This window comes from Alosa sapidissima, chromosome 24, assembly GCF_018492685.1.
Source record: "Alosa sapidissima isolate fAloSap1 chromosome 24, fAloSap1.pri, whole genome shotgun sequence".
Classification (NCBI taxonomy): domain Eukaryota; kingdom Metazoa; phylum Chordata; class Actinopteri; order Clupeiformes; family Clupeidae; genus Alosa; species Alosa sapidissima.
Window position 1 is genome coordinate 17,202,980 of NC_055980.1, and position 27,977 is coordinate 17,230,956.

A 27,977-nucleotide genomic window follows, 5' to 3' on the forward strand; every position below is an offset into this window, starting at 1 on the left:
TTATGACCGTTATCTAAAACACTCCACATAATGGATTTATTTTTATGCCGTGTGAAACTTGACTGCATAACTGAAAAAGTTATTATGCATTGCTTACGGCCTTAATTTTCATTCTCCCAAAACATTTAATAGCACAGACTCTTCACCAAGAACTGTTTCTTAACACAAATACATTTTAGAAGTATGTGCATTATGAAATAAAATAAAGCACAGAGCGATTTTGTCCATTTAACTATATCATAATAAATATTAATATGGTCCTGTGGATTCTGTGATTCTAAGGTAGTTCTACTCCCAGAAAGCAAACCATGCAGTCCATAAACAATTTGGAAAAGAAAAACGCAAGAGACCACAACCATGCTGACAGTTCTTTTATTTTGCTGCTGGATGCAGATCATTTACTGTTCCATCACGTCTAGCAGCTTCACGTTAGGCAAAACCTCAGAGAGAGAGAGAGTTTGGACAGTGAAGACCAAAAATTGTGCCATCTTCCCCGCCCCCATCATCACTCCTCCATTAACGTAACAGGGCAATTCCTCGCAAAACGGTCACGTCCATAACGCCAACTAAATACCATGGCATTGTGTAGGCGTTATGGATGTGACAGTTTTGCGTGGAATTGCCCAACAACATCGACAACAAAATGTAACTGTTAACTCTCCCAAAAAACTTGTTCCCTCCCTGAGGTCAAGTAAAATCGGTGCATCAACATTCAGGGCTGTAACAGCTTGTAACCAGTACTAGCGAGATCCCAAACAAACAATCTCTGTGTAGCAAAAATTAAGATGAGGGTATTTGAGGCCTTCACTGACCATCCGCTCTCTGGAAGTCTGAACTTGGTGCTTTTTCCACGCTCGCTGTGCTTTAAAGGACCCGAGGGAGAGGGGAGAGAAGAGAGATGGGGTGTGGGGGTGGCGGTGGAGTTGTCGCATGTGACCGCTGACAAAAAAGCCCAGGGGACAATCTCAGCAGCTTGGAGCACCCAAGTCACCTCAAACTCAGTTGACCTTTTCATTTAGGGCCCAGGCAACACAGCTTATTTGGCTTGGACAATTACAAAGTAAAAAGGACTCGGAACAACTTGCAGTCCCGTTTATGGGGTCCGCAAATACATACATATTAACAACAACAAAATAAACAGACAAACACACACAGGAAAAATAAATAAAAACAGTATAACATGAATGAAATGGTTCACCACAATAGAATTAGCTTTGACACAATCATATTAGCTAAACATCTTGGCTAGACGTCTTGGCTAGACGAGAGGAGCAAAACATTCAGAGGACGAGAGAGCTTTGTGTGACCGACGCCCACCAGTCTTAAAGGGGAGTAAGAGGTCAGGGGGCGACGAGCTTGGCAAAACAGGCAACCTGCTGGACCTCAGGTTCTCAGGTTAAAAAAAAGCAAACAAACAAACAAAAAGAAACAGAAAGACGACAACACTGATGCCTTACGGCATTACATCGTCGTTATACATTGCAAGGAAATATGAAACACAATGTCATGGACTTACAAGCTGATAGTACAGTCACGTCTAAAAAGGCACTGAGGAATGTATACATACCACTCGATATCCGTTTGCCATATACAAAGCATTAGTTGGAAAAATAAATGAAGTTTTAGATTTCTTAGAAAAACATTTTTCTCTCTTTTTGCCCCTTGGCAATATTTCTTAAGGAAAGCTACTACTACAAAAGAAAAAAAAAGAAATCTTCCACCAGATTTTCCCCTAGTTGTGTTTTGGTGGATTCATGATTTTATCCCACTGCAGTTTTACTTGTTTTTCTTTTAACAGAAAAGCACACTTCAGGATCACTTGTTCATTCATCCTTCAACCCCAACATTCAGGGAAAAGTGGCATAACAACCTTGTGACACATTTTCCAGGTCTGTCCTCGCAGTCATTCCAAGTCCTGGCCACCATGGCGTGGGGTGGGTCATTGACTTGAATCATGCACGGACAATTTAACCGGTTGCCTGGACAACCATTAAGCACATACCCAAAACAAACTTAGAGGGACAAATTCTGCGCAGCTTTGCCTCGTGGCAAGAAGCATGTAGGCATAAAAAGAAGCACTCTTAGCTTTGCAACCTTAAATGAAATGTTTTTAACGATAAGTCACAGTGTTGACCAGTCCGATATGGGGGGGGGGGGGGGGGGGGGGGGGATTCTGGGAGCTTGTAAGGAAGAGGTGGTTGTGGTGGCGGTACTCCACATGGGTACCTTCTTGTGACGGGAATCTGGCACTTGAGGTCTCCCTTTGAGTCTCTACTCACTTGTTACCCCTTTTATTGTTAAATTGGGGCCCAAAAAATGCAGTGGCAGCTTGAGAGACGAAAAGGTCACTGGGAAGGTCAGCCAGTTCTGTCGCTCAAGTCATTCGCTCACTCAGAGTCTATTCTCGTGTACTTCACGTGGCCCCATTGCCACGGTCGCCACAGGTAAGGCACCTGGTAGTTCCGTGGGATTATGCCTTGGATGTTCTCCTCCAGGTAGTAGAAGAACCGGTACCACCACGCTCGTGAGATGAAGTTGCTTGGTGATGGCTCCTTCAGGACCTGAGAAACAATGCAGAACATTCCGGGTTAAAAGTGAGACTGAGAAGTGAACACAAACCAGGCCTAGGAAGTGGAAATGGGGTCTAATCAGAGTGACTAACCTGCTGGTTGGCCATGGTGTGGTACCACCAGAAGAGTCGCGTGGTGATGAAGTAGGCCACCACGACGTCTATGGTGTAGTGGTCGTGGGCCAGGAGGATGCAGAAGATTCCCACCACGCTCATTAGCCAGCAGGCCCAGTGGTACCACCAGAACCTCTTTGGAGAGTCTTTGGAACACAAGCAATTCATCTCAATTAAAATCATCAAACTAACACTCGCTCTACAGTCTACAGCAGCAGAGTATCATTTATGTTTTCTTTCGGATGGATATGGGATAGCAGTTGATTGGTTTATTGACAACACATCAGTTTTTTCCTTTAGAGGAACACTGTTCTTCCTGTGGTCAACAGCAGTCTTATGTGTTGCTCCCCTGAAGAATAACAAACAACCTGAGCATCTCAACACTTTACAATTCAGTAATTGTGTAAGACATTAAAATGGCATAGATCCTCTCTTATCTGTGTAATGAGCACGTTCAGTGATGAGTTTGTATGTATTTGGAGGTCACCAAATTTCACCAGCAGGTGTCACTATTGTGTCCAAACCACCGTGCTACAGGATCCATATAGACAAGGCCCTCTTCTCACAATGAAAACACACACACACATTTGTTTGATGACATTTTGCAAGTTTGATGAAATTTTTCACATGCATCTGTTTCCCAAGATCACTGAGTACTGTTGGTATGAAAAAATATTTTTAAAAATGCCCCCAGAGTGTAGCACTGTAGCTGCCTGTCTACTCTAGCTGTTGACTGCAACAACTCGAGCTAGGTAGCACCGATTGTTTTTGTTTTTTTTTCCGTACCAACAGTTCTCTGTGACTTCAAGGAAACAGAGGTTGTGAAAAATTGCTGCGTTGTTCCTTTAAGCTTCAGTCAGTTTTGAAAAGTGAACCACGCAGAGGTGTGCAACCCCAGCTTCAGAAAGCAGAAAGTCCTCCTGTTATGTATCGGTCCCACCTGTGCAATGAATGAACACACTATCTGGTTTGGTGAAGGGCTTTGGATCAGATACGTGTGGTTGGACTTTTACTTTGAGGTCAGGTTATTCACGTCTGACTGGTCCGCACTGCCAAGCGCCACTTACACTCTTTGATGAAGAGATAGGTGAGCGTGAGCATGACCGTGTGGCCACTGTACAGGTAGTCGCCGCACATGGAGTGGGAGCCGGTGATGGTGAGGCCCCCGCCAGATATCATCTTCATCACCCTCCTCATCTGCGCCTCCCAGTCCCCGAGCAGCTGCAAAACACACACACACAAACACACACACACACACACACACACACACACACATTATGGACCCTTTCAAGAGAGTTCCATTATCAGCATCATAGTTGGCCCCACAAGGCTTCCTTTTTAACATTCCATATGTTATCTTAATGCAGAGGAAGTAGATTGGGGCCCAAATAGAACGTTCAAGCATTGTTTTTGTTTACCTTGTTGAAAGGGTCTATAATAGCTCTGCATTTGTGTCCATTATTGTGCCATTTTATTGTGCTTGTGGATGACATTTCCTTGTGCAACCCCCACCCCAAAACACTTTCTCTCTCTCTCTAGACAAATTTAGATCAGATATCAAGAGTCAGTTCAACACAGCTGCCTAAACCGTTACAAAGTAACAGCAACAACAAGATTATAAATCAGCAGTTGGCCACACAGAAAGATGGCAAACGGTAAAACCACAGGAACGCACGGCTCACCACATGGGTGAAGTAAAACCATTATCTCCAGAGAACACAACCAGCGCTCACAAATGAACCAACACACTTGGGGGTTCGTTGAGCAACAGAGACACACTGGCGGCCATTTGTAAAACACACACACTTAACACTCTCACGCACCAACAAATGACAAGTTTCAAAGAACACAACGTCTATCCACACAAAACTCACGGTTGGCTCATCTACAAATTATACTAGGGCGGTGAACAACAAAACCCAAACAGGCATTTTACCACCAACAAAACAGGCAAACATCTCGTCATTAATCTACTCTGTGTCTCTGTTTATTGACATGTTTTGCTAGAGTACAGCCAAGACATTAATTTCTCCCTTGTTTTTCTTCCATCAGCTTTCCACTCTCCGGCTCGAAATGATATTATGCCCCAATTAGTGTCATGGCCGTTTCTTCTAGAACAAACCCTGATGTATTCTGGGATTGAGTGTGGAGTGGCAGTCAGCGTGCAGAAACACCCCGCCGAGTGGTACGTGTCATTCGGAAGAGAGGAGAGAAGGACACAGGGTGAAAAGCATGTGTGTGTGTGTGTAGTGTGTATGTAGTGTGTGTGTGTGTGTGGGGATGCCGTGGTCTGTCAGGCTCACCAAATGAACGACTTCCCACATTTCCTGCTGCTAGTATTTCCAGGCCTCAACGTGCGCACACATGCACACACCCATCCTGACACCATCCCTCACCCCTGTGTGAGTCACTTGCGCCCAGTGGATGATGAACAACAGTATTCCAGCTCCCCCCATAACAGCTCCTTAGCAACGGTAATGTGCCTGTGACACAAATAAAAAAATAAACACCAAGCCTCTGTGTGACTGCTCAGAGGTTTGACTCACTCGAGTAACGGGTGAGCACGGGTGCTTCCTCTTATGGGATTCGAAACATACCCCTGAGAGTGATGCAACGAGAGAAAACTTCCCAATGCCATGTCGGTCTCAAAATAGCCAAGGAAGAGGATCTTTCAGACACATCTGTTGAGCATGTGTCTCTGACAGTTCCAACCTACCCCGCCCCCAGACCCCCCCCCCCTCCCCCTCCCCAACCTCACAAACCCCCACCCCCTTCAACAACTCTGCAACTCCCCACTGACAGACACAGTTGAAGGACAGGCAGAGCAGGCATGGAAAATGAGGATCAGGGGAGGTTAGTTGGCCTAAAATAGAGCTTTCCCAAAAATTTTCCACGCAATGGCCGGGGCACCTCCTTTTTCCGATTGGAAGAACTCCCATGGACTTCAGACAAAGCTATTTATTAAAAGCATGATCCCAGAGACGTGGAATAACACAACAGAATTCTATAGTACAGTAATCTCAATTAAATTAATCTTCTTTCCAGTCACTGGCCACCATGCTCTAGAGCAATATGATCCCTGCCATTAAATTAAATTAAATTAAATTAAATTGAACATTGAAATTGAAGTTATCTACAGTATATGACAGTAGCCATTACTTGCCTGAGCCCTGTAACTTGTAAGTGTCACAGTGTGACATCAACCATGAAATTTCAACTGTCAACTCCATAACAAAAAACTACCATGGCAAATTTTCACATTTAATCCATGAAGTGCTGCTTTGGACAACAACTTGATAATGTGTCTTACCTTTGGGGAACACCTGAAGTGCATTCCTGGCACGGGAAGGGTCGTAATGTACATGGTGATACACCTGTACAGGTAGAGCGTGCCCACGATGAAGAAGAAACGCCGGCCAACAATGGATCTACAGAGCAAGGAAACAGTTATCAGGGATACCCTGAGCGCATAAGAACAAAGCAATGGCAAACACCAGGAGTGGAAACATGGTGGTGTTGACACAGCAAGCCAAGCCAACAGAGCCACAGAGGGTAAACGCTAAACAAACACAGAACACAAAGGTGTGTTTCATTGGACTTCGTATCTCTTTGCCTCTCTTAAAGCCGCTATGAATCATGCTGTGATGTGACATGATTGGCAAGCAGGAATGTCCGTCTCTGTGGAAGATTCCGGATTGGATAATCTAAGATGTGCCAAGGTGCCTAGTTTAGAGGCTGAGTACAGACCGGCCACTATATAAACAACTACAATTAGCAATTACAAACAGAGACAGTGTTAGAGAGAGAGAGAGAGAGAGAGAGAGAGAGAGAGAGAGAGAGAGAGAGAGAGATATGACGGATAACCCACTTGTATTTCAACAGGGTCCACTGTAACAGCCACAGGCACACTAGGATGATGCCGTTGATCTCACAAATGGAAAAGGCCCACTCCACGCGGTCAAAAAGGTCAAAGAACTTGTCGGGCAGTGGAGGGTCCACCTCCTTGGGCGGCACGCGCTCATGGACGACGGAGATCATGACTGTGGTGGATACGAAGCAGCAGATTGCGTAGAAGAAAGCCACTGCTGTCTTGCCCCACTCTGTCGGGAACTGTGAGCGCGTGGGCTCGGGCATAGGGATTTTGACCAGATCTTTGTGGTAGCCATTGACCATCCCGTTGCGTTTCCCGGGCATGCTCCCTCCGGCGGGGGTGATCCCATTCCCTGTGTCCATGATGAGGTCGTCGGCAAGGTCCCGCATGGCGTCGCCGTTAGCATGTCCGTTCTTGTGCGCCTCGATGTGGTGCTCGATGCGGAGCGTCTCCACGCGCTCCAGAAGCTGCTGCCCACCGTCCGAACTCACCAGCGACAGGGGCGGCCTCTGGAAGTCCGTCTGTGAGAGCTGCAGGAGTGAGTGGCCGTCAACGTTCCGGAAGGGCTCAGAATACTCCTGCATGCCTTCGTCCATCAGCCAGCGAGAGACCTCCTCCACTGACCACTGGGCTACTTTCTTCATGTCAGACCGCTCTGCCTCAGAAAACTGTGGGAGAACAGGGGTGGAGGTGCATTGAGTTTTGAGCGGCTGGGTCTAAGAGACACAAAGACCTCCTCAAATGGTGCTCATTACGCATTTAGCACATGGGGGACACACTCCACGGTACTGCTCAGCAGATCCCAACAAACTTCCAAATGGATAATCCAGTATTGGCAGCAATTCAGCTCATCTTACTGCTGAAATCTGCACAGGGAGGGGTAGACAATTTCTTTCCTGTAGAGAGAAATGAGATTTTAAAAATTAAAAAAAAAAAACAAATTAAAAATTACTTTTATGAAATTTCAATACCATCAATGCTGAATTGGTGAAAATAATTGTAATTCCAGGACAGTATTGGGTAAACTGTAGTTGAGCGCAATACACATTCTGCTTTTGGCATTCATACAAATAAAGACTTTAATAACTTTGTACCAGTTTAAAAGATGACTGAGGACTAACAGCCAAAAAAAAAAAAAAAAAACTGAAGCAGAGAACTCCATAACACGCCTCAGTGACTAACTCTTTCCAGTAACATAGGTTTAAGACAAAGTTAAAAATTAGTTTTCAGGTTGCTTTGTAACAAGACGGAAAACACAGCCTATAGGGTCCGTGTAACGCTTTGCAGTGCTATGTTCTATTTGCAGAATTCACATGAAAAAATATAAAAATAGGCTTAAAAATCCATTATCCATTCTTTAGGACGGCACAGTAAATGGGTTATTGTTGCTTATTTTGATTTTCAATTGAGCACAGTTATGGTTTTCTGTTCAGAAGTTAAAAATTGAAATGATGCGTCAATTTTCTAATTTCCCTTTTTTGCCCTTGTGGTTGGACTGAACCACGAACACCGTGACCGGGGGGAGAACACGATCTAGCTGGGCCAGGCTAGATGGTGGAAGAGAGCGCAGCCTGAAGTTGTTTGTGATTTTGACTCATTACTTTAGAGATTAATAACTAAAACAAGGCACGTTAAACATAACTTTCAGCCTATGTTGAACATATCTAGTAGGCCCTAGCCTATATTTGAATACCATGGCCATGCCATACCAAATAATTCCCCAAAGCAGAATGCTTTGCCATCGACGTCAGTCTTGGCTATACCGGGCTATACAGGCTACCCCAAGCACTGTTTGACATGCCATTTTTGCTTATTTAACGCTTTACGCTAGACTAGGTTTCATTAGGCTAAACGAAGACACAACAGTGAGCATAATTTATCAATTTATCCATTTATTAATTTCAACAGCAAATAGCCTACATTGGCCTGTAGGCAAGGGCTCAAGTCCATTGGTAATGCTCATGTAGGTCTTCAAAGCCTCCCCAAACATAGGCTAGAACAGGCCTACTCAAGTGTCAGGACGCAGCAATTGTCTCCCTCTGCATCTAAGGTTCTGATCTCGAGCTGACATTATCAATCGCTTGGCACCTTGATGCAAGCTGAATTGTGTTTGATAGCCCTCTATCTCTACATCCGCTGATAAAATGTGGTTACCAACGCACCAATATGTATCAGCCCCCCCCCCCCACGCGTGGTTCAGCCCAACAAAAACGGTAAAAAAAAACCCGGCAAAAATTCAATATTAACGGAATTTTACTTTTGTTTCCAATTCAGTTTCTGTTTTCTTTATCTTGCGTGACTAATGACACATTTAGAAAATAGCAGCAATTATCTATTTGCTGACCAGTTAAAAAAAATTGAAAATTGGATTATTGAACATATTTTTTATTTGGATCAGATGGATGGAGCAAATAGTACAAAGCACTGCAAAGCGTTACACGGACCCTATAGGCTACCACTGAAGTTTTTCCTATGTTGTAAGCAAGATAGGCTACAAAAAAAGATCTACTGAAGTTTTCATGTTAATTTGTACAAATCTAAGACAAATATATCGAATCATCGAAGACTGACATGTGCTTTCACTTAGCTCCACTGAGTCATAACAGACCGTCTTACCGCTTCTGAAGCAACATTTTCATAAACTCCCGTTTCCTTGCCAGAGAGGAATGATCATGCCGTAGCGTAGAGTAGCCTAAAGACCGAGTGTGGATATGCTACCCTTGGCACAGGAATTTCAAGAACCCTTGAGCGTGTTAGCAAGGGCGTGGCAAGTGTGTTTACAAATCTTTACTCGGGCCACGGAGAAGGGGTCGTTTCGCCCCCGGCACCATATGGTTTGCGTTACTATGAGGAGTGTCGCGTTGTACGCAACAAGTAAAATATGCGCGAATGCTTGATCATTGAAGACCCTTTCAAGAGAGTTCCATTATCAGCATCATAGTTGGCCCCACAAGGCTTCCTTAACATTCCATATGTTATCTTAATGCAGAGGAAGTAGATTGGGAACCAAATAGAACGTCCAAGCATTGTTTTTGTTTACCTTGTTGAAAGGGTCTATAGTGGCGGGATACGCAGCCCAAGTTCTTTTCTCTGTGTTCAAAGGATAACGGCAAAACAGTGGCCTTGAATGTTGAAATTGTAACTTATCATTTTTGAGTAAAGAATGGGAATTACTACAGGGGAGTCGTCGAATATATTTCACTCAAAAACAAAACATTGGGTTAAACCTATTTAGCCTATACATGGGGAATTTGCACATCTCTGTTTCTGTGGCCTATTATTGACTTCTGATTCAAGAATATGATCTCCTACTATTAGATGTTGTAAACACAACACTAACTTAGGTTTGAGTGTTTACAATTTAATAATTTGTCAAACGGACCTCTTCCATCAGTTTAAGAAGCTTTAAAAACTTTTCGGTGCACAGTTTACATTGCCACTGGGGTGGTATTGTTCTTTCAAGTGCCAAAATAGCCATTCCAGATACTAGATCAACCAGACTAACTCACACAGCGGGTCCATGTGCTAGGACAGTCACTAATGAGAACCAGACAGGGCATGTGACAGTTATCCCAAACAGATTCCAGGGTATCTGCTGCTACTGAAATTCTGAATATTAATGAATAGCCTAATTAATCATATTAGTGATAATAATAACAATAATCAGACCTGTCCAAATCCAGTGACATCCTAGTGTATTGGTTACAAAGCATCTAATCCGAAATGTCTTATGGTAGAACAACAGCCTAGCCTACATTACGCATAGGTGGTAAAAAAAGAGGGGGGAAAACATTTCCCTCTGGAGTAGGCCTAGGCTAAGGAAAGGCCCATAGGGGGAGTGTGGGAAAACATTTCCAAAGTCATGCCGGTTTTGGTGGCCAGTACCACCACTTGATACAACTACGACGCTCTTCCTCACTCCACTTTCATGGTATCGAAAGCCAACTGTGGCCAAAACAGACTACCGAACCACAAGGGACCACAGAGCTATAGGGTTTGTTGATTGATGGGTAACATGATGGTACCTGTCTGTGTGAACTGTGCGAGTCATACTAGTGACGCCATGTGATGTGCTGTGGCTGTGATGCATCTCATTAGAATCCGGGTAATTCAGGAGGTGAGCCATCTGATTAGTTGTGACATGATCATGTAAAAAAAATAATCACCGACATTATAGAGTCCAGTGTTTTGAAAGTTAGACTATGGCTACTTTTAACACAACTTCCTCATGCGCCTGGCTTCATAGAGAAGTAGCCTACCTATTTTTTCCACTTCGTTAGGCTACTTTTCAAGGTAGACAAGTCGGATTAGACTACTTCATAGATAGGCTATAACGATACAGGATAGTTATTTCCGAGAATTGTGTAAGATGCTTCGAGAATGCATCAAAATACACCAATATAACTGATACAATAGTTTTAACAGATAACGCCTCAGTGATAGAAGCGAGAAACAAATCGAGCCTAAGCTGCGATAAAATCACAACAGCATCACATAACGTTAAAGTCACACTTTCACTGAGGGACAACTAGCCTATTATAGCCTAGCCTACATGGCGGCAATGGGTAAAACAGCACTCGCAGATATAGCTATCGGTTTCAAGTAAAGGTTATCTTACCGTATTTTAAACGAAGAGACGTTTGTTTCCACTGCCTACCACGAACCGTCTGACAGCCTACCGTTTGTAACTGTACAGTCATGAACAACACCAATCCCGCCCATCCGCTGACTAACTCTGGTCATCCGTGTGTAGCCTAGGCTAGAACTACATCATTCACCACCGAATCCACAAGTCCGCGGAGGGCTGAGCACTCAGTTTCCCCGCTAAAGTTGAACAACAGTAGGAAGAACCTTCCACTTTACCAGAATACAAACCAAACCCAACACGCGCCAAGTGAGAATCCCGTTACTGGTCTGTTTCAAGTTCAACTCAATGCGAGGTTTCGATTTCGACATCGACATTTGAAAAGGTTTATTCTTCATGAGTTGAGAGATGCTGAAAACAGCAAAATCAGATTGTAAAAATAAGCCCGTAGCCTATGTGATGTGCACAAGGGACTAAAACCCTAAAACCAACACCTAAGTGTAACACACGGCTTGTCTAAGGCTATTTTTCAGTAGTTCAAAAGACCTAAATTATCCCATGGCAATTATTTTGTTGTTCATGTTGACAAGACGTCTTCGGTTACGGAAGACCTCTGTTCTAGGACAGCAAACAAAGGTGTGCAGATGGAAGGACAAAATGGAAGGTAGGCTATTTCTCACTAGTCTCGAGTTTCATGTAGCCTATCCAAAAGCCTACTAAGCCTGAAAATTGACAAAGAAATAACCCCATCCTTTAAGTAGGCTAACCTAGTTATAGTTTTAAATATTTACAATTCTAAAAAAGAAAATGTGGTTTTAATAGTTACAGAAAAGTAATTTCCCATCACAGTGTTATGGAGTAGGCTAAAGCCAAAGCACTGATAAAGACCCATAACTGAGAAGAAATATAGTAGTATAAAGGCATAGTAGCCTACATCATAGATGCCTTTTTAACCATCTTATCTTTGTAACAGAGACATATGTCTAAGCTCCAGCATAACTTGATATCTGCAGAAAACCTGTTTAACTAAACCATTACATAATATGTATGTATAACCCAAGCAAACTGCCTTTACAGAGTAATGCTACTGCAACACAGTTCCTGATAGGAAAGGTGACCCATTACATTGCATTGTGATGGACATCTATTTCACTCGATGCACTGCCATCCTGACCCAAGCATATACAAATATTTGGGTTAAAGAGGAAATAGTATGTGAGCATGATAGCGAACACACTAAACCAGGTCACTGTGTGCTCTTGAGCATACGGATAGTGTTAGCATTTTAAGGATGTCAGAGCTCAGAACAATCTCATTGCCCAATCATTACAATCATCACCTCTGCAGGTCCTCAAAGCTCAGTGGTACGTGTGTGTGTGTGTGTGTGTGTGTGACACCGCCACACAACCGGTGTTAACAATGACTTATCTCCTCTATCAACCAACACCTTGATGAAACCTCACAGAGGTCAAAGGGAGGGGAACAAAAATTGGTTGAGACACATCACATGATTCACTGACCTCATTCTCTTTCCTTCTTTGACAGAATAATGGCTTTATCTGTCTGAACATAACAGCGTGTAAATCTACACTGTGGTGATGATTGGGGTCGCAGGTCTGATTGCAACCCGGAACTCCCTTTTACAGGTCAGTGGTGCACTACCAAGGAAATGGCCTGGCACCTCTGTCATAACTTCAAATATGAGAACTTGCGAGGATGAATTCCTTCCCGCAAGGGAAATAGTTTGGGTTTGATATCCTTTTACCTTCTGCAGAAGCAGCAGACAGCGTGGCCGGACATTATTGGAAATGTTTCAAACGAAACGTGTGCCAATGAAAGCTTTTCAACAGGAACCATCTCTGACAAGATAATTTGCCCTTGCTCAAAGCCAGCTTTTCCACAAGGGAAGTTAAAAGGATGCAATAATCATTCACAAAATAGCTGTCTCAATTCACTTCAGCGAATGACACCAACACTCTGTTGTTCCTTCCTGATTAATAACTAGTGTTCTCTAAAGGGAGTTTACCAAGAATTGCCAGCATCTCAAAGATAAAGGACAAGCTGGCAGGAGGAAGCAACTGTATGCAAATGCTTTGAATATAGGGGCATCAACATCGCACATTCAGGCTGTAGTGCGTGTTTGTGCATGGGCAAAAGCCCTTGTGAGTGGGTTAGATTCTTGACATATCCAAAAGATAACAGCTTGGCTGTGTGTCCGTAGTCCAACCATAAGGGCATGAACCTTGACACTAAAGCCTCTACTGTGCTCCTGGAATTCCATGAATAGCCCAGCTTGCATGTGGGCCATCCTCAGCATAACACACAGACCCACACACACAGACACACACACACACACTCTCCCTCTCGCACACAAGAAGCAAGCTCTTCAAATTCCTCACCACCACTTAGAAGAACTCCACACGCGCAATAACAAACGCAAAACACAGGCCTTCAGTTAATCTTATCTGGCCTATTTGGTCAGGGAGACAATGTATTGAGACAAGCTTGAACATAACCCAAGCGCAGATGTTGTCCTCGGCCTGGGAACGGCACTGTGGTAAACAAGCCGCTATTCCCTTGCCCTTACTCTGCGGGTGACATGCCTTCTCCCCCTGCACCCTATATGGGAAGAGGCTGTGTCCGGATCTTTCTCACACACATACATACACGAGGTGAGGACGCGCGGAAGAGAATGAAGTTTGCAATTCAACATGTCCAATGATAAACAGCACAGCTGAGCTATCAACACAGCAGACAAAACACTAGGAGCTATGCACATTTTAAGTCAAGGATAGGCAAACATACTTGCCAAACATGCAATCTTCTGTCTTCCAGGCCTTGAGGCAGCTGTATACTCCCACCCCTCTCCCCCCAAACCCCCTCCCAGTAACTGCACAGCGAGGGTTGCCGAGGGCCTACACATGGAAAGATTCTTTACCTCACATACAGTTACCACACACAGAGAAGCAAAACAGCATCACAATGTAAACAGACTAAGGACGGATTGTTGTAGTTGCCAGCATTAGCTTCAGTTTTATGACTAATGGAATGTCCAGTAAATAAAGAACTTTGCAAGATATCCACTGCTATCAATAGGGAAAAGCAAAAAACATGGATTGGAGACATTACAAATTGATTGCGATGTGAGATTCTTGTGCTGAAAGTGTAAGACTTAACATCCCACCGTAGGGATTTATCAAGCTCGAGGGGAGCTTACGTGCTTTGACCCTGTCCGGTAAACAACCATGAAAGAGAATGTAATATCTGGTAAGATTCTGTTCAACAACGACCACAAACAAGCGCACTGATCAGCTAATGCGAACACCCAGATGGCTCATTTCTCCAATGCTTTGCTCTGATGATCTTTTAGTGGACAGTCTGTGTACGTCCAACCATGAAAGGTCACATAGCAGTCTAATCTTGCTTACTGTACGTACTGTACACACCGCCGCCGACTTGAGCTTCCAAAGAAGCTCGGGTCACCCTGTCAAGGACGTTTGTCAAAAAAGTACAGGGAAGCTTTGGACGCTTTGGCCGCTCTGACGTGGCAGCATTCTACATTCAATCACCTTCTATCTTAGGCCAACTAAGTTACTTTATTTAAAGGCCGTCTATTCCGATTGGTTGCTGGTCGTTGGTCGCTGAACCGCGTCATAGCTCATTACCATAAAGTTGACCAACGTTCAACTTTCTGCTTGACGCTCAAGACGGCCAAAATGCGATGCTGACGGATTTGCCGCTTCTTGCAGCTGAGAGAAGCCGGCCTCCATTGAAAATGAATGACTTCCTGAATCTTTGGAAGTCGGCGGCGGTGTGTACGTACAGTTAGTGTTTCCTGAAGTGGTGCATCTGCAACGATCAGATTTGTTTGTCCTGACCTGTTTCTTGCCCTCCCAACCACCAACAAAAACCCATTCGATTCAACAGTCATTCCCTCTGCCTAGATGCAGAGATGTCCTGATGGTCATCTTATAGTTTACTGTGTTCAGCCCAGACATCTGGACTCCTTCTTACAACAATCTATTGTACATTGTCTCACCATTGGGCTCATTGGATGCATTTCTGGTGAATCTCTTCCATTCAATCTCACAAAGCATTGTTGTCCATTTGGAGCAATATGGTAACAGCCCGTAAACATCACTCTGTTGCCACCGGGCCGAATGTAAATGTAAATGTAAATGTAAATGTATTAGCTCATGAATAATTTCTTACATTTTTAGTTGCAAATTAACATTTGAAGCCCAGGTCAACAGATTTGTTTTTGTTTTTTCCCCCTAACTGATTAAACAACATGGTCAGACAGTCGACAGGTTTCACCCTGACCATTTTCCTGAATATTGAATAATTCCCTCACACTTATTGAGTTGTTATACCATCCTTGACCTTTACCGTCACAATTATTGTTTGGCATATATTCAATGTAATACGTTTTCTTTTTGCAACATTATTATTATTTTTTTAGAAACTGCTGGCCATCAAGGCCCTGCCTGTTGGCCAGCAATGGTTAATCTTTAACCCTCTGGATGCATTGAGTAGGCTTCCACACACTTCATTTCATTTCAATTTAACCTGTTAAAGTGAATTATTATCCAGCAGTCTTTGTCTTGGCAGGAGTTAGCAAAGGCTGTCACTGATATTGTTTTCCTCCTTTTGACACCAAAAAATAAACATAAATGTTTTCTTGTCCCATGTTTGACGTTATGCATTTGTCTCTGAAGTTTTATCAATTGTTTAATTGTATAAAATTCTATTCTTTCGTTCTGCTGATATGGCAATAGTGATAATCCTTGTACAAAACAGAGATGAATGGTTCAAAATGAAACCCTAGAAGAGACCTATTTATGGGGCTTTACAACAGCAGTTTTTGGGCCACGGTATTGCAACACAATGCAAGTCAGCATCAAACATTAAAGTTTGAATGCACCATCCACAAAGTAGTTTCTATACCTCTCCGAAGAGATCAAGCCTGCGGGACAAATTCTTAGTGCTGATGGCAGAAATTGGCTGGGTTCGCCCTGGACAGCCTTTCTCTCCTGAAAGATGCCTGACCATGTGTGGCAGCCACCCTCCTGACTGCCTCAATTAATCTATTAAAGCTGGACAGAGACTATATTGCACTGATAAGCCATGAGGAAGAAACTGCTGGCTTTAATTAAATCTGAAGCACAATTAAGAGGCAATATGAGAACTTAATGGTCCAGGCATAAAAAAAAAAATTCTTGGGTTCCGGTTTCCGACCGACCCTGTCAATTTATGTGCGACCCAAATTTATTTTATGAGCTTGGGGAAGAAATAACACTAAATACATTAAATAAATCCACAAATAAAAGGCGAACTATAATTACATTCATTACCCCTTGCGTTATTTATAGGGATGAGCGTATTCTCTCTTTTACAAAGTAGCCTATGCACAGCTGTTCACGAAGACGATTGTTTTCGTCACTTACAAGGCACTCGCAATTTTGTCCAAACACCGCAACTTTTTCGCAAATTTGACCAATCATCGTAGTTTCACCGTGAAATTTCACCTACCACAACAGTCCCTCGTGCAGAATATTGAGCCAGATGGCACACTTACTTCTGCACCTTCTGCATATGACACCGAAGACTGCCCTAACGTGTTAGTTCCTCTACAGTTTTGATGACAAATAGAAGGCTAACGTTAATGATCTGCTTACTTGCATCTCTCAACCTGGTGTTGCTAACCTACCTAGGCTATGAAAGTAAGTTAATTAAGGCCTACTTGGTTTACTGACATTTGAGTAGGCTATGCAACCCATTGGCAAACGTTTACCTGGATATGTCCTTTTAGCTTATGTCATGTTTGCTAGCTTGTGGGCTTAGTTTGAGTAGTTCTACCAAAATCATAGAAATTAATAAAATTGCAAGACATTTACCTCTTCTATGATGCAAGAATGATTTCATTCGAGTTGTTTTTTTAACATTTATTTTAACTAATGACATAGAAGACATTCCCAATTGCATCCACATATCGTAATGCACTATGCAAAAAGTGATTTACACTCGTAGCCGAACACAGTGAGACGCAAGCCTTCCAATCCACTCAGAAATGTAATTAGGCTACTCTCACGTCCTTAAAGGGGCAGGCAGTCAATTAGACGTACACCACCAATGTAATGACATTAAACAGAAGTGTAGTCAAATAGTTTAAATCAATATGAAATTACTAGATACTTACTTGGCTATTAGTAATTAATGCAGGCCACAGACTATGAATTATTAAAAATATATGAACTTAATATGAATTACAAAATATATGAATGTATTGAAACATATGACATGATGCCATCTCTTTAGGTGACTGTCTTTTTTGGACAGTTCTACGAAAGGTTATACTGCTTTGTGAATTACCTCAGTCAAAGCATTTTCACAAATAAAGTAGGCCTACTTTGTTTTCTGTAATCCTTACTGTTTACCTTTGATTATCCTTTTTTAATAAGCATCAAGATTATCAGTGTGATTTTGGTCTTACTAACCTTAATTGCCCTAAATTTAATTTTTTTTTTTTTTTTTAAAAATCGCAACTATTTTTGCAATTTTCACTTCCTCCCGCAATTTCTCCACAAGAAACAGCTAAAAACACCACAACTTCCATCCAGGCATTTTAGGTCGTAACGGTCTCAAAAAACCTTGTGAAATCCTGGAGGGACTGATTTTCTACCTATCCCTTACTGCAACTGGGGGGGGGGGGGGGGGAATTCCCTACCGACCCATGGCCTCAACTGACAACCAACAGGAACCAAATTTTTTTTTTTTATGCCCCAGTTTCAGTTTCTTAAATGACTTGGGGGGTGGTGATGGTTGTTTGGGTGGGTAGCTGACTTCTGGTATAGAAACATGATGTAGATAGCATTCAAATCTAAATAGACATGCCTGGGATTAATTGATACTCTCTATGAAACAAGAGAAGTGATTAACCAAGGCTTATATTCCTGTTAATCGTATTGCTTCAGGAAGTCTAAGGCCCTACTCATGAAACTGAACCGGAGTTGCCACAGCAACCAAGCAGATTGACATTAGCATACCCAAACATTTTCAGGTCCTTAATTATTACAGGGTTCATGATTGTTAATGTCCACATTTCTGCTTGTAGTTAGGTAAAGTTAGGCTTTTTTTCACCAATCTGCAAAACTTTTTTACTATGTGTTCCTCTAAGTGTCTAGTAACACCTCCCAATTTATCCATTGCCAAATCCTTGGCCACCTGTGAAGCTCTGTTGAACTCCATGCCCAAGAGGGTTAAGGCACTGCTGGAAAATACTATAATGATGGCCACACAAAATATTGACACTTTGGGCACCATTTGGACATTTTCACTTAGGGGTGTACTCACTTTTGTTGCCAGCGGTTTAGACATTAATGGCTGTGTGTTGAGTTATTTTGAGGGGACAACAAATGTACACTGTTAAACAAGCTGTACACTCACTACTTTACATTGTAATGTGTTTATGTGTTTGTGAGAGAGTCAATGTGTGTGTGTGTGCATATGTGTTTGTGTGGGTGGCTGTGAATGTGTTTGTGAGAGAGTCAGTGTGTGTGTGTGTGTGTGTGTGTGTGCGCGAGAGAGAGAGAGAGAAAAGAGTGTCAAACATTGAGGGTGGACAGTGAGCAACAAAATATAAAACTCATGAGGACAACATAACTAGTATCAAGCCTGAGAAACTGCCTCCGACTACAGGAGCTGCAGCACAGCACTCTCTGCGGGCGTATCTCCAGACCAGAGATTGGGTACTGCGACAAAGTCCATCACTAGATGTCCTTGAGTGTGGATTAAAAACAAGGAGAACATGGTTATGCACCAGTCCCTACACCAGATTGCACCGGACTACCTTCTGAAGTTTGTCATCAGCAACTGTGCAGGCGACTGCGACACTCTCAGGTGCTGCTGTAAAAAGCAAGGAGTGTATTTCTGCTTGTTGGAACTGTCATGGTAACAGAACATCAACCAACCAGATGATGACAGGAGTGCAGGATAGTTGAGGGATGAGGTTTGTTAAATCTTAAACTGATTAAGGAAGTTTTGTTTTGTAATTGTTCAATAAAACCACTTGTTATGGATTTTTTATGGACTTGGAGTCATTTTTACTCAAAACTAATGGCTGGGATAGATTCAGCACCACTAAAAAACCCTAGTTAGACATCTCTAAAAATTTGTTTTGCAGATTGGCAAAAAATGCATAACTTTCCCTATGGGATTGCTGCGTTGCTTAGTGAATTTCAGGATACATGTAATGTTTTTAAACTGTTTTTAAAACATTGATTAAAAGATGACAGCCTAATATTTACAACCAGACACGATATCCAACCACTACAGTAATTCAAAGTAGTAAGGAGGACAGCTCTCCTTTATTCAGAGTTGACTAATTATATAATATATGATATGACCATCTGACTTTTTCAACATGTTCTATAATAGGAACACATGTACGTTGCCTCTTGGGGCAGGCACAAATCTTACTATTTCAACAGGCTGTCCAGTGAACAGGCTCGGAATGATATAAACAGCTGGAGTGGGGATGCAAGAGACCACACAGTAAGTCAGGCAGTGGGAGGAGAGGGTTGATTGCAGTTCATTTGGTAAAATATTATTAGGCCTACAGTGCACAGAATGAATGCACTACCTGGATGGCTCATTTATCTAATCACACCCTTGAATCATCTTTATATTTATACTAGTAGCCTATGTCAAGACATAATTCAATTTATAACCGAAACTAAAGATGCATTGCTTAATGCAAAATAGGTATATCTCTCTCTCTCGGTGGTGTGAGTGTGCATGTAATGGGGTAAAATTAGCATGCATTAGGCTTTGTCTGTATTTACTAATAAAGTGTACTGTGGCCACTTCTCAGAAGGAGTTCTCCTGAGACTCCTATGCACATCTGCTGCCCTGAGACCTGTGCACAACGACTGGAGGAACTAATGAGGAGAGAAGCTGGAGTAAACAAGCACGGGAGGGGTTTCAAATGGGCCACACCGCGCCACAGGCCCAGACTCCAAAGCAACACCTGTATCCATATCTGACTATCGCAGCTGTTATGCCAACCCCAGTTCTCATACACATTTGGCATTAGACAAGCAAGGATGCTAACTATTACAGGGGTGCTGTTTTCGGTACCCTGTTCGTTTTAGGCTATTTGTATAGAACAGAGAAAGGCAATCTGGACAGTTATTCAATAAGCTTAGTCACAAAAGAGTAAGGTCTCTGACCTGAGAGAAAACTGGAATACTGTCTGCCATATCGACTCCCTTCTCTCAATTGAGAGGGGGCATTGCCTTAAAAACGGTGGTCTACTGGAAAGATCATAGATGCACCTATGAGAAAAAAGAGAGTAATGTTCTACATTCTGCTATTATTAATCATCATGAAGCCACTTTAAGTCTTCAATCAATGTGATAACGCGGGCATAATTGAACACGACTGACTGCAATATAGCGAACAGAATCAACTAATTGCCCGCACCTGATATTTTGGACAGCCCACGACAGAAGTCGCATCGCTAGCTGTTAGCCTGCCCACCGCACAAAAGCGGAGGCATGGAAGTTTCAACAAGCAACAGATAGAGCCTCGCTAGCTGAACAAGCATGGACAGTTAATTGTTACAATGTGCACAATGGAGTGAGCCGGTACTCCATAAAAAAGCCATTTCCTGCCATTAAGATGCCCACCCAGCTGGTCAACTAGCTACCAGTGAGCTACATTAAGCTACGTAGCCATAACCGTACCGGGGGAATGCAGAGCTATATGAACAGAGCAAGCCAACATACCATGAACGCTGTCTCTGAATCGTTCCTGACTGGAATCCACACGCAGGTCCAAACCCGTTTGTTATCTAGTCGATTGGGATGCCATCAGACACATCTGTCCTCAGTTTGAAACAGACACTGTTGGCTCAATGCATGTGTTAACTTCTGCACTGCTTCTGCACTGCGTGGAGGTGGGCGGTTTCATTGTTGCACATTTAGAACAGTTGACTATTCCTACCATTCGCCGTGAACGTCACATCAACTACACATTTTTGCTATCAGAGAATGATGGCCTCCCTGACAGTGCCACCCTCGCAAAATGTTGCATTTGAATTGACTTCAGAATAATGCCTTGCATTACATTAAAGCCTACTTAATCTAGTTTACTGACTTAACCAAACCTAAAATGATGTTTAGCCAAATGAATATGCATAATTTCACTGGTCCGGGGCAGCATTTTCCTCATACTAGTCAAACTATTGCACTATCAAATTATCCATTAATTTCTAGCGCATGAACGCAAGAGACTTTGGTAAAGAGTGTGTATAATATGTTCTTAATTTTCACATCAATCATGATGTCATAATTATTAGCCATCTTGCAGGCCAAATAGGATGACCCTACTTTAAGGAGTATTTAAACCATCCCTCCCTGTGGCTGATAACGGAGCTAAAGTTGGGTAGGCACGGCTCTGGGGGTAGGTGGCACAATGGCTCCACCAGGTGGTTATTTGAAACAGAAGATGGGTAAAGCGGACACAAGCCAAAATTAGTCGGAAAATAAACTAGACAAAAATGATAAAATAGTAATTTCAATTAACCCCAGTAGCATTATAATATCGAAAACTACAATATGGGACATTATTTTAAAAATTGTAAATTCAAATGCGCTAATAATTTGCTGTATGAAGATGTTTGAACGCAGGGTTAAATTTGGTCGGTCAGATCAGGGTAAATTCGAAAGGTCAAAGTGCGACAGGAAACACATGCGTTCCCCCTCCCGGTTTTTCCTGTAAACAACAACAGTTTGTATGGTAGGGACAAAGATTCTATAGTTAACCGTCTCTGGTAGGGACGAGTGGAGAATATCATTTTGTTCCGAAATTATAGGCGACCTAAACCAAAGACAGTTGAATTGGTCGCGTGAAAGAATTGAAACTTTTTGCGACATGAGGCCAGCAGTACTGAGGAGAAATGCTGTTCTCTCCGCCTTTAGTGTTGTCTTTTTTCGATTTTCAAGCGCTACTTTTTCGCAATCAACAATACCAGCGATTGCGAAGTACTTTGGAACAAAGGGTAGATACGAGGAGGTTAATCCCTATCTAATTGATGATATTTTATCTGTTAACAAGTCACTGTCAAAGCCTCCATCTTCAGATTGTCGTGCTATTCACCTTACTGCTGTCATTCGGCATGGTACACGATTTCCTACCTCTAAAAATATCAGAAAAATAAAAAATCTCCATAATCTCGTCATTAATGAAGCCAAGGATACACACACGTGGTTAAGAGACATCAAGACCAACTGGGAAATGTGGTACACCGAGGACATGGACGGAAAACTTGTGGAGAAGGGCAGAGATGATCACAGGCATTTGGCTGTAAGGTTGGCCACATCTTTTCCAACCTTGATCTCTAAGGACAACTTTCAAAACAATCGTATGAAGTTCATAACTAGCTCAAAACACAGATGTGTCGACAGTGTGGAGGCTTTCCAAGAGGGCTTGCACAGACTCTGGAATATCAAAGGTAATTTAACTCTTGACCCAGGAAATGGATCATACTAGAACTCTGTTGGTATAGAAAATCAACGTTCATATCTTTGCAATGGTGGCGTTGGACCAATATGATTCCATGCATTGTTTGCGGACCATGACTGTCACCCAAAGACGCATGAATAATAATTAAAAAAAAGAAACATGATATTATTGACCATTGGGTCAGAGTCACTAGTTGCACAATCAATTGCAGCCTTTGCCATTCGTTAATTGCATTAGTGCATATGGCAGTTAAATTTTGATTCATTTTTTCATTCACTCCCTCTCACTCTCTCTGTCCTGTGTTCCCGTGCCTTTTGTATTGCTTGCTTTTACTTTTTTTTTCTCCAGACACAAGCTACAGCCATGAAAACAATGACAATCTCATGAGATTCTTTGATCAGTGCAAGAAATTCATTGAAAATGTGGAGAACAACAAAACGGCTCTTCAGGAGGTCGACCTCTTTAAGTCTTCTGATGAGATGAAAAAGCTACAGAGGAGGATTGCCGATCGCTTGGAGATCCCCCACAACCACATGACCACAGGTAATGACAGACCTGGGGGGTATTCCAAGTACGTGGTTTAGTGACAAACCTGGGTAAGTTAACTTAGAGTAAGTGGTAAACCTCCTACAACAAGAGCCCTATGGTATTGTTTTGTTAGGAGAATGAAGCCATACAGTTCTTCTATTAGGAGGTTTACCACCTACTCTGAGTTAACTAACCCAGGTTTGTCACTAAACCACGTACTTGGAATACCCCCCTGCACTGTACCAGAGAGGCTTTGTTGTTATTATTATGCAAACATAAAATGTATTTGATTGTTCTACAGTTCAGTATTTTTACCTCTAGATGGAGTCACAAGGAGATTTTTAGCTGAATATTGCACAAGAAGTCACGTTTGTTTATGTTTATGTATATATTCAAAATTATTAGCAGATGCTATGTCCAAAACCACTACATAATATTTTAACTAAGGACCAAATGAACACCAGAAGTGGCCACCCACCTCAGTATTCCAAGAAAAACTCCACACATGGTTTTGTTTTTGTTTGGGGGACTAGGCTGCCCCCCCCCCCCCACTTGGTTTGTTTCCAGTTTTCGGAGCCTGGGCAGCCTACAGAGACCAAGATTTTTTACAGTGTGACATGGACAGCTAACGAAGTGTGAGGAGATAATTGCTGAATGGGACAAAAAATGTTATGGGTGAAAGTAAATAACTGTGCGTGTAGAACTGTTTTGTCGTTGACTATGAGACCAAGGTGAAGTTAGTTTCATTTTGAGGCTATGAGTTCAAATAATTGGCGAGTGTAGCTGCATGTAAGCTGTACTCTGCTAGTCACAAACAGATTTTAGTAAAGCAAAGTTAAGTGGAATCCCTGTGTTCCATAGGCCTACAAGGTCTCGGTGCAAGCAGATTCCTTCAAATGCGCCGTTGACTGTCAAAATACTGATGCGCTGTTTGAAGTTGTGCTGCTTGCTGTTAAACGGAATGACAGATGTCACTCTCATTGATTTAAAGGTGCCATGTGTAAGAATTGAAGTACAAATATCCAAAAAATGAGCTACACGCATCAAAAGAATGAGAGGAAATAAGGGCGATGATGTCATTAAAAAAATGACAAGGTATAGTGCTGAAGAGATATCAACCTGAATTAGCATGCTAAATTACTAGCCACAGCCCGACAAGTGTCATAATACCAGTTTCGGCCATGGGAGGCAGTATCGGGTAACATAACCGCCAGCCAAACTGCAATACACGTGTCTCGGTTGTTACTCTAGGGTAGACAAACTCACTTTCTGGAGGTATACTGCCCCGTCTTTTATGGAATGTGGAGTATGAATTGATTTTTTGGCAGACATTACACATGGCACCTTTAAAGGTTGTTACGCCCAAAACACACCCATGACTGATTAAAAAACAGAAGAACAACCCTTTTGAAAAATGTGCCCGACGTCTGATCACAAAATCGCCCTAAATGTTTTTAAGCTTTGCGCCTCTGTCAAAGTGTTTCAGATCGCCAAGTGCCCCTTGTGTCTTTATTGGTTCCTGTGGATGACTTTGCTAATTGCTGACAAACATGTTATATCTTTCTTCCTTATCAGATATGGTGGAGGCTGCATTCTTCCTGTGTTCCTACGAGTTCTCTATTAAGTCTTTGAATTCCCCATGGTGCAACCTGTTTGATGAGGCTGATGCACAAGTATGTTCCTTTTTTTTCAAATGAATTGAAAATGCACAGGCCTATCCGAGGCACTGTATTTGACTTTGGTAAAGTGTGATCAGCCATGTATATTTTTAATTTCAGAGTTTTGCTATTGACAGTTTTTGACAGATGCCACTTTCCAATCCCACTTCACTTAAAGGTCACATATTGCGCAAAGTACTCCTTTTCAGTGCTTTTACGCATGTATTTGGTTATTTGGAATGGCTACCAGTGCAAAAACACAGAAAAAAAACTAGTCATTTTTTTTATGGGCTACCTTGGTCTGGAATCATTTGGTTCAGTGAGATGAGAATGAGCCATTCAGAACATCCTGCTGTGAAGAAGGGAAGCTTGTTGAATTAAACCCCTTCAATTTTACCGTTTACAGTTGTATTCAAATAAATAGTAAGTATATATAAGCAAGCGTTACTCACTTACTTGTGTGTTTAGGTCGTTGTCTTATTGAAAACCCCATTTCAGGGGCATTTCCTCTTTTGCATATTATGGCAACATGATCTCTTCAAGTATTCTGGTGTATTCAGACTGATCCATGAACCCTGGTATACGATAAACAGATCCAACACCGTAGTATGAAAAACATCCCCATACCATGATTTTTGCACCACCATACACACTGCTATTTATTTGAACACAACTGTATTTGGACCAAGTCTCTGCACACAAATTAAAAATGAATGTGCAAAAGTTTGCTTTTATGGCTTGGAACCTGCTACAAAAATATTGACGCGAAGCCATTGTGCAATATGCTTGTTTTCGTAAAGGAACAGACACACAAACTGGGCTCTCTGAAAAACGCTCTTCAAAGTTGAAAATGGTGTTTTGGCGCTTCTTCCTTTTGGTATTCTGATAAAAGTATGACACAGATGTCTTCTTAAGACTTCAGGAAACCATTTAAAATTGCAGGATGAAATATGTGACCTTTAAAAAAAGACATCTGGAGACCCCCATTATGCATATCAGTTTGCGTCCTCTCTATTTTATGTGGCAATGAAATGCTGGCAATCACAGTTTAATATAAAAAAAATATGCAATGCTTATATTGTCTATTTTACATAATGTTGGTTAAATATATGAAGTCCAACTATGTGTAACTGCTCATGTGGTAACTGTAAACATAAGGTTCTGGAGTATAAAAATGACCTGAAGCAGTACTGGAAGAGGGGATATGGTCATGACATCAACCGCAAATCCAGTTGCACTCTCTTTCATGACCTTTTCCGACGACTTGATCAGGCTGCTTATGATTTCAAGTAAGGAAACCTCCATATGTTTTGTAAACAAGTAAACAAGCTGTTGCACCTGCAGTGTAATGTATGTGTGCATTGATTTCATTGGTTGATTGTTACTAACAAAGCGGTGTTCAGATGATGAAAGTGTACACATCTTCTTGTAACAGCTGTTGTGATGTTGAGCGTGTGTCTGCCCTCTCGTCTGTTGTCCAGGTTTGGCCACGTGACCGAGGCCGTGACGGTGCAGGTGGGCCACGCCGAGACCCTTCTCCCGCTCCTCTCCCTCATGGGCTTCTTCCGTGACGAGACACAGCTGACCGCCAGCAACTTCCACCAGCAGCAGGGACGCACCTTCCGCACCAGCCAGATCGTGCCATACGCCGCCAACCTGGTCTTTGTTCTCTACGAGTGCGGCGAAGGCCTCAGGCTCCAGTTCCTGCTGAACGAGAAGCCGATGACCTTCCCCACTATCGACCAGTCAGCTCCGCTGTACCGGAAGGTCAGGAATCACTACAGTGACCTGCTCAACGGCTGTAATTTTGAGAAGGAATGTGAGCTGAGCAAGATGAACAGAAGGAACACGGAGTTGTGATATGGGAAAGGAAGTGATTAGTGAGGAATGGAAAAAAATGCAAATTAGTTTTTTTTCACTACTATTACTAGTGGTTTACAGCTGTACAAAAATGAAGCACTAGGTGGTGGATGGGGTAGTCACACACCTACTAATTTTCTCTCTTTCAATGTGTTCTGGCCAAAAATATGTTCCTTTGCACTTTTTCAGAGCTTTCATGATGTTATGATGTTGCAGGATTATATTTTATCTTGTTGGTTCTTTGTTTTTGCAGCATATTTTGAACGTGTTATTGTGCTTTTGTGATTTTTCCTTTCCACGTACTTTCTTGCCTTTATTTATCTTACATTTATTGTGTGATTTGAATCTATGAATATAAAAAAAATGAATCATAGTGGGCCTCATGCAAGAACAAGTTTATATTCTTCTCAACTTTTTCCATAAATTGTTTTTATTTTTATGCTTTTACAAAAGTATCAGGTTTAAGGCTGTGATACAGTATGCTCCTGCATCTCTGTCCTGTGCGTGTCCTTGCCTCATCAACACAGCATGCAGGGGTGTCGCAATCTTCCCAACAATGATGCCTGTCTTTGACGCACACAAATCTGCACAGAGGAGTATACCCCCTGCGTTAGGCACCATTAAGCTTAAACATTAAGTGGCTAGAAGACAGGCAGCCGTGGCTTACTGGTTAGCGCTTCGGACTCGGACCCAACCGGTGGGAATGGCTGAAGTGCCCTTGAGCAAGGCACCTAACCCCTCACTGCTCCCCGAGCGCTGCTGTTGTAGCAGGCAGCTCACTGCGCCGGGATTAATGTGGGCTTCACCTCACTGTGTGTTCACTGTGTGCTAAGTGTGTTTCACTAATTTACAGATTGGGATAATGCAGAGACCAAATTTCCCTCACAGGATCTAAAGATTATACTTATACTTACTTATACCAGGGTTATATTTTCCTTTCAAGACACAAGATCCATTGCTTATTTTTCATGAAAATATTAAGGATCCTCACTTTTATGCCCAATATGTTCTCTTTATGTGTTCATCAAAAAAGCTTTCCTTTCTATCAGAAAAATAACTTCAGAGACAGATCAATCAGGTCCGAATTCCATTCATGCCTCTGAAAGGGTTAAATCTGTATATTCAGGTTGTTTTTGCATTGGGCCCATTGTGTTAATATGATAATGACTTGAACACTCCAAAGTTATTTTGTACTTTTCAGTTTTACTCTTCTGACAGGAGAGGATGTTTCCACTGATAATGGGGCCTTTTGATTTCTTTATTATT

The 27,977-nt window shown here is 42.3% G+C and overlaps 2 protein-coding genes and 1 long non-coding RNA gene across 6 annotated transcripts; 2 read left to right on the plus strand and 1 right to left on the minus strand.

The window, feature by feature from the left end:
* Window positions 1-356: 356 nt before the first annotated feature.
* On the minus strand, window positions 357-21,100 carry sgms1b (sphingomyelin synthase 1b). Of its 3 annotated transcripts, none has more exons than XM_042082229.1 (6): window positions 20,928-21,100; window positions 6,552-7,450; window positions 5,994-6,111; window positions 3,751-3,904; window positions 2,663-2,829; window positions 357-2,561 (listed from the first exon to the last, which is right to left on the minus strand). In XM_042082229.1, exons 2-6 carry the CDS (start codon window positions 7,196-7,198, stop codon window positions 2,388-2,390), a joined length of 1,260 nt encoding a protein of 419 aa, XP_041938163.1. In that variant the 5' UTR covers window positions 7,199-7,450; window positions 20,928-21,100; the 3' UTR covers window positions 357-2,387. The 3 variants fall into 3 exon arrangements, with proteins under 3 accessions (XP_041938163.1, XP_041938162.1, XP_041938161.1); XM_042082228.1 differs by lacking the exon at window positions 20,928-21,100 and adding an exon at window positions 11,173-11,409; XM_042082227.1 differs by lacking the exon at window positions 20,928-21,100 and adding an exon at window positions 9,171-9,438.
* On the plus strand, window positions 11,659-14,915 carry LOC121699798. Of its 2 annotated transcripts, XR_006027041.1 has the most exons (3): window positions 11,659-11,803; window positions 12,685-12,785; window positions 12,914-14,915. It is a non-coding gene; the product is annotated as an uncharacterized LOC121699798 (long non-coding RNA). The 2 variants fall into 2 exon arrangements; XR_006027040.1 differs by having other exon boundaries at window positions 12,685-14,915.
* A 784-nt stretch (window positions 21,101-21,884) lies between the features above and the next one.
* On the plus strand, window positions 21,885-27,476 carry minpp1b (multiple inositol-polyphosphate phosphatase 1b). The gene is made up of 6 exons (XM_042082230.1): window positions 21,885-21,939; window positions 21,974-22,654; window positions 23,014-23,208; window positions 24,769-24,866; window positions 26,010-26,140; window positions 26,333-27,476. The coding sequence occupies exons 2-6, from the start codon at window positions 22,075-22,077 to the stop codon at window positions 26,709-26,711; spliced, it is 1,383 nt and encodes a 460-aa protein (XP_041938164.1). The 5' UTR covers window positions 21,885-21,939; window positions 21,974-22,074; the 3' UTR covers window positions 26,712-27,476.
* Window positions 27,477-27,977: the final 501 nt, after the last annotated feature.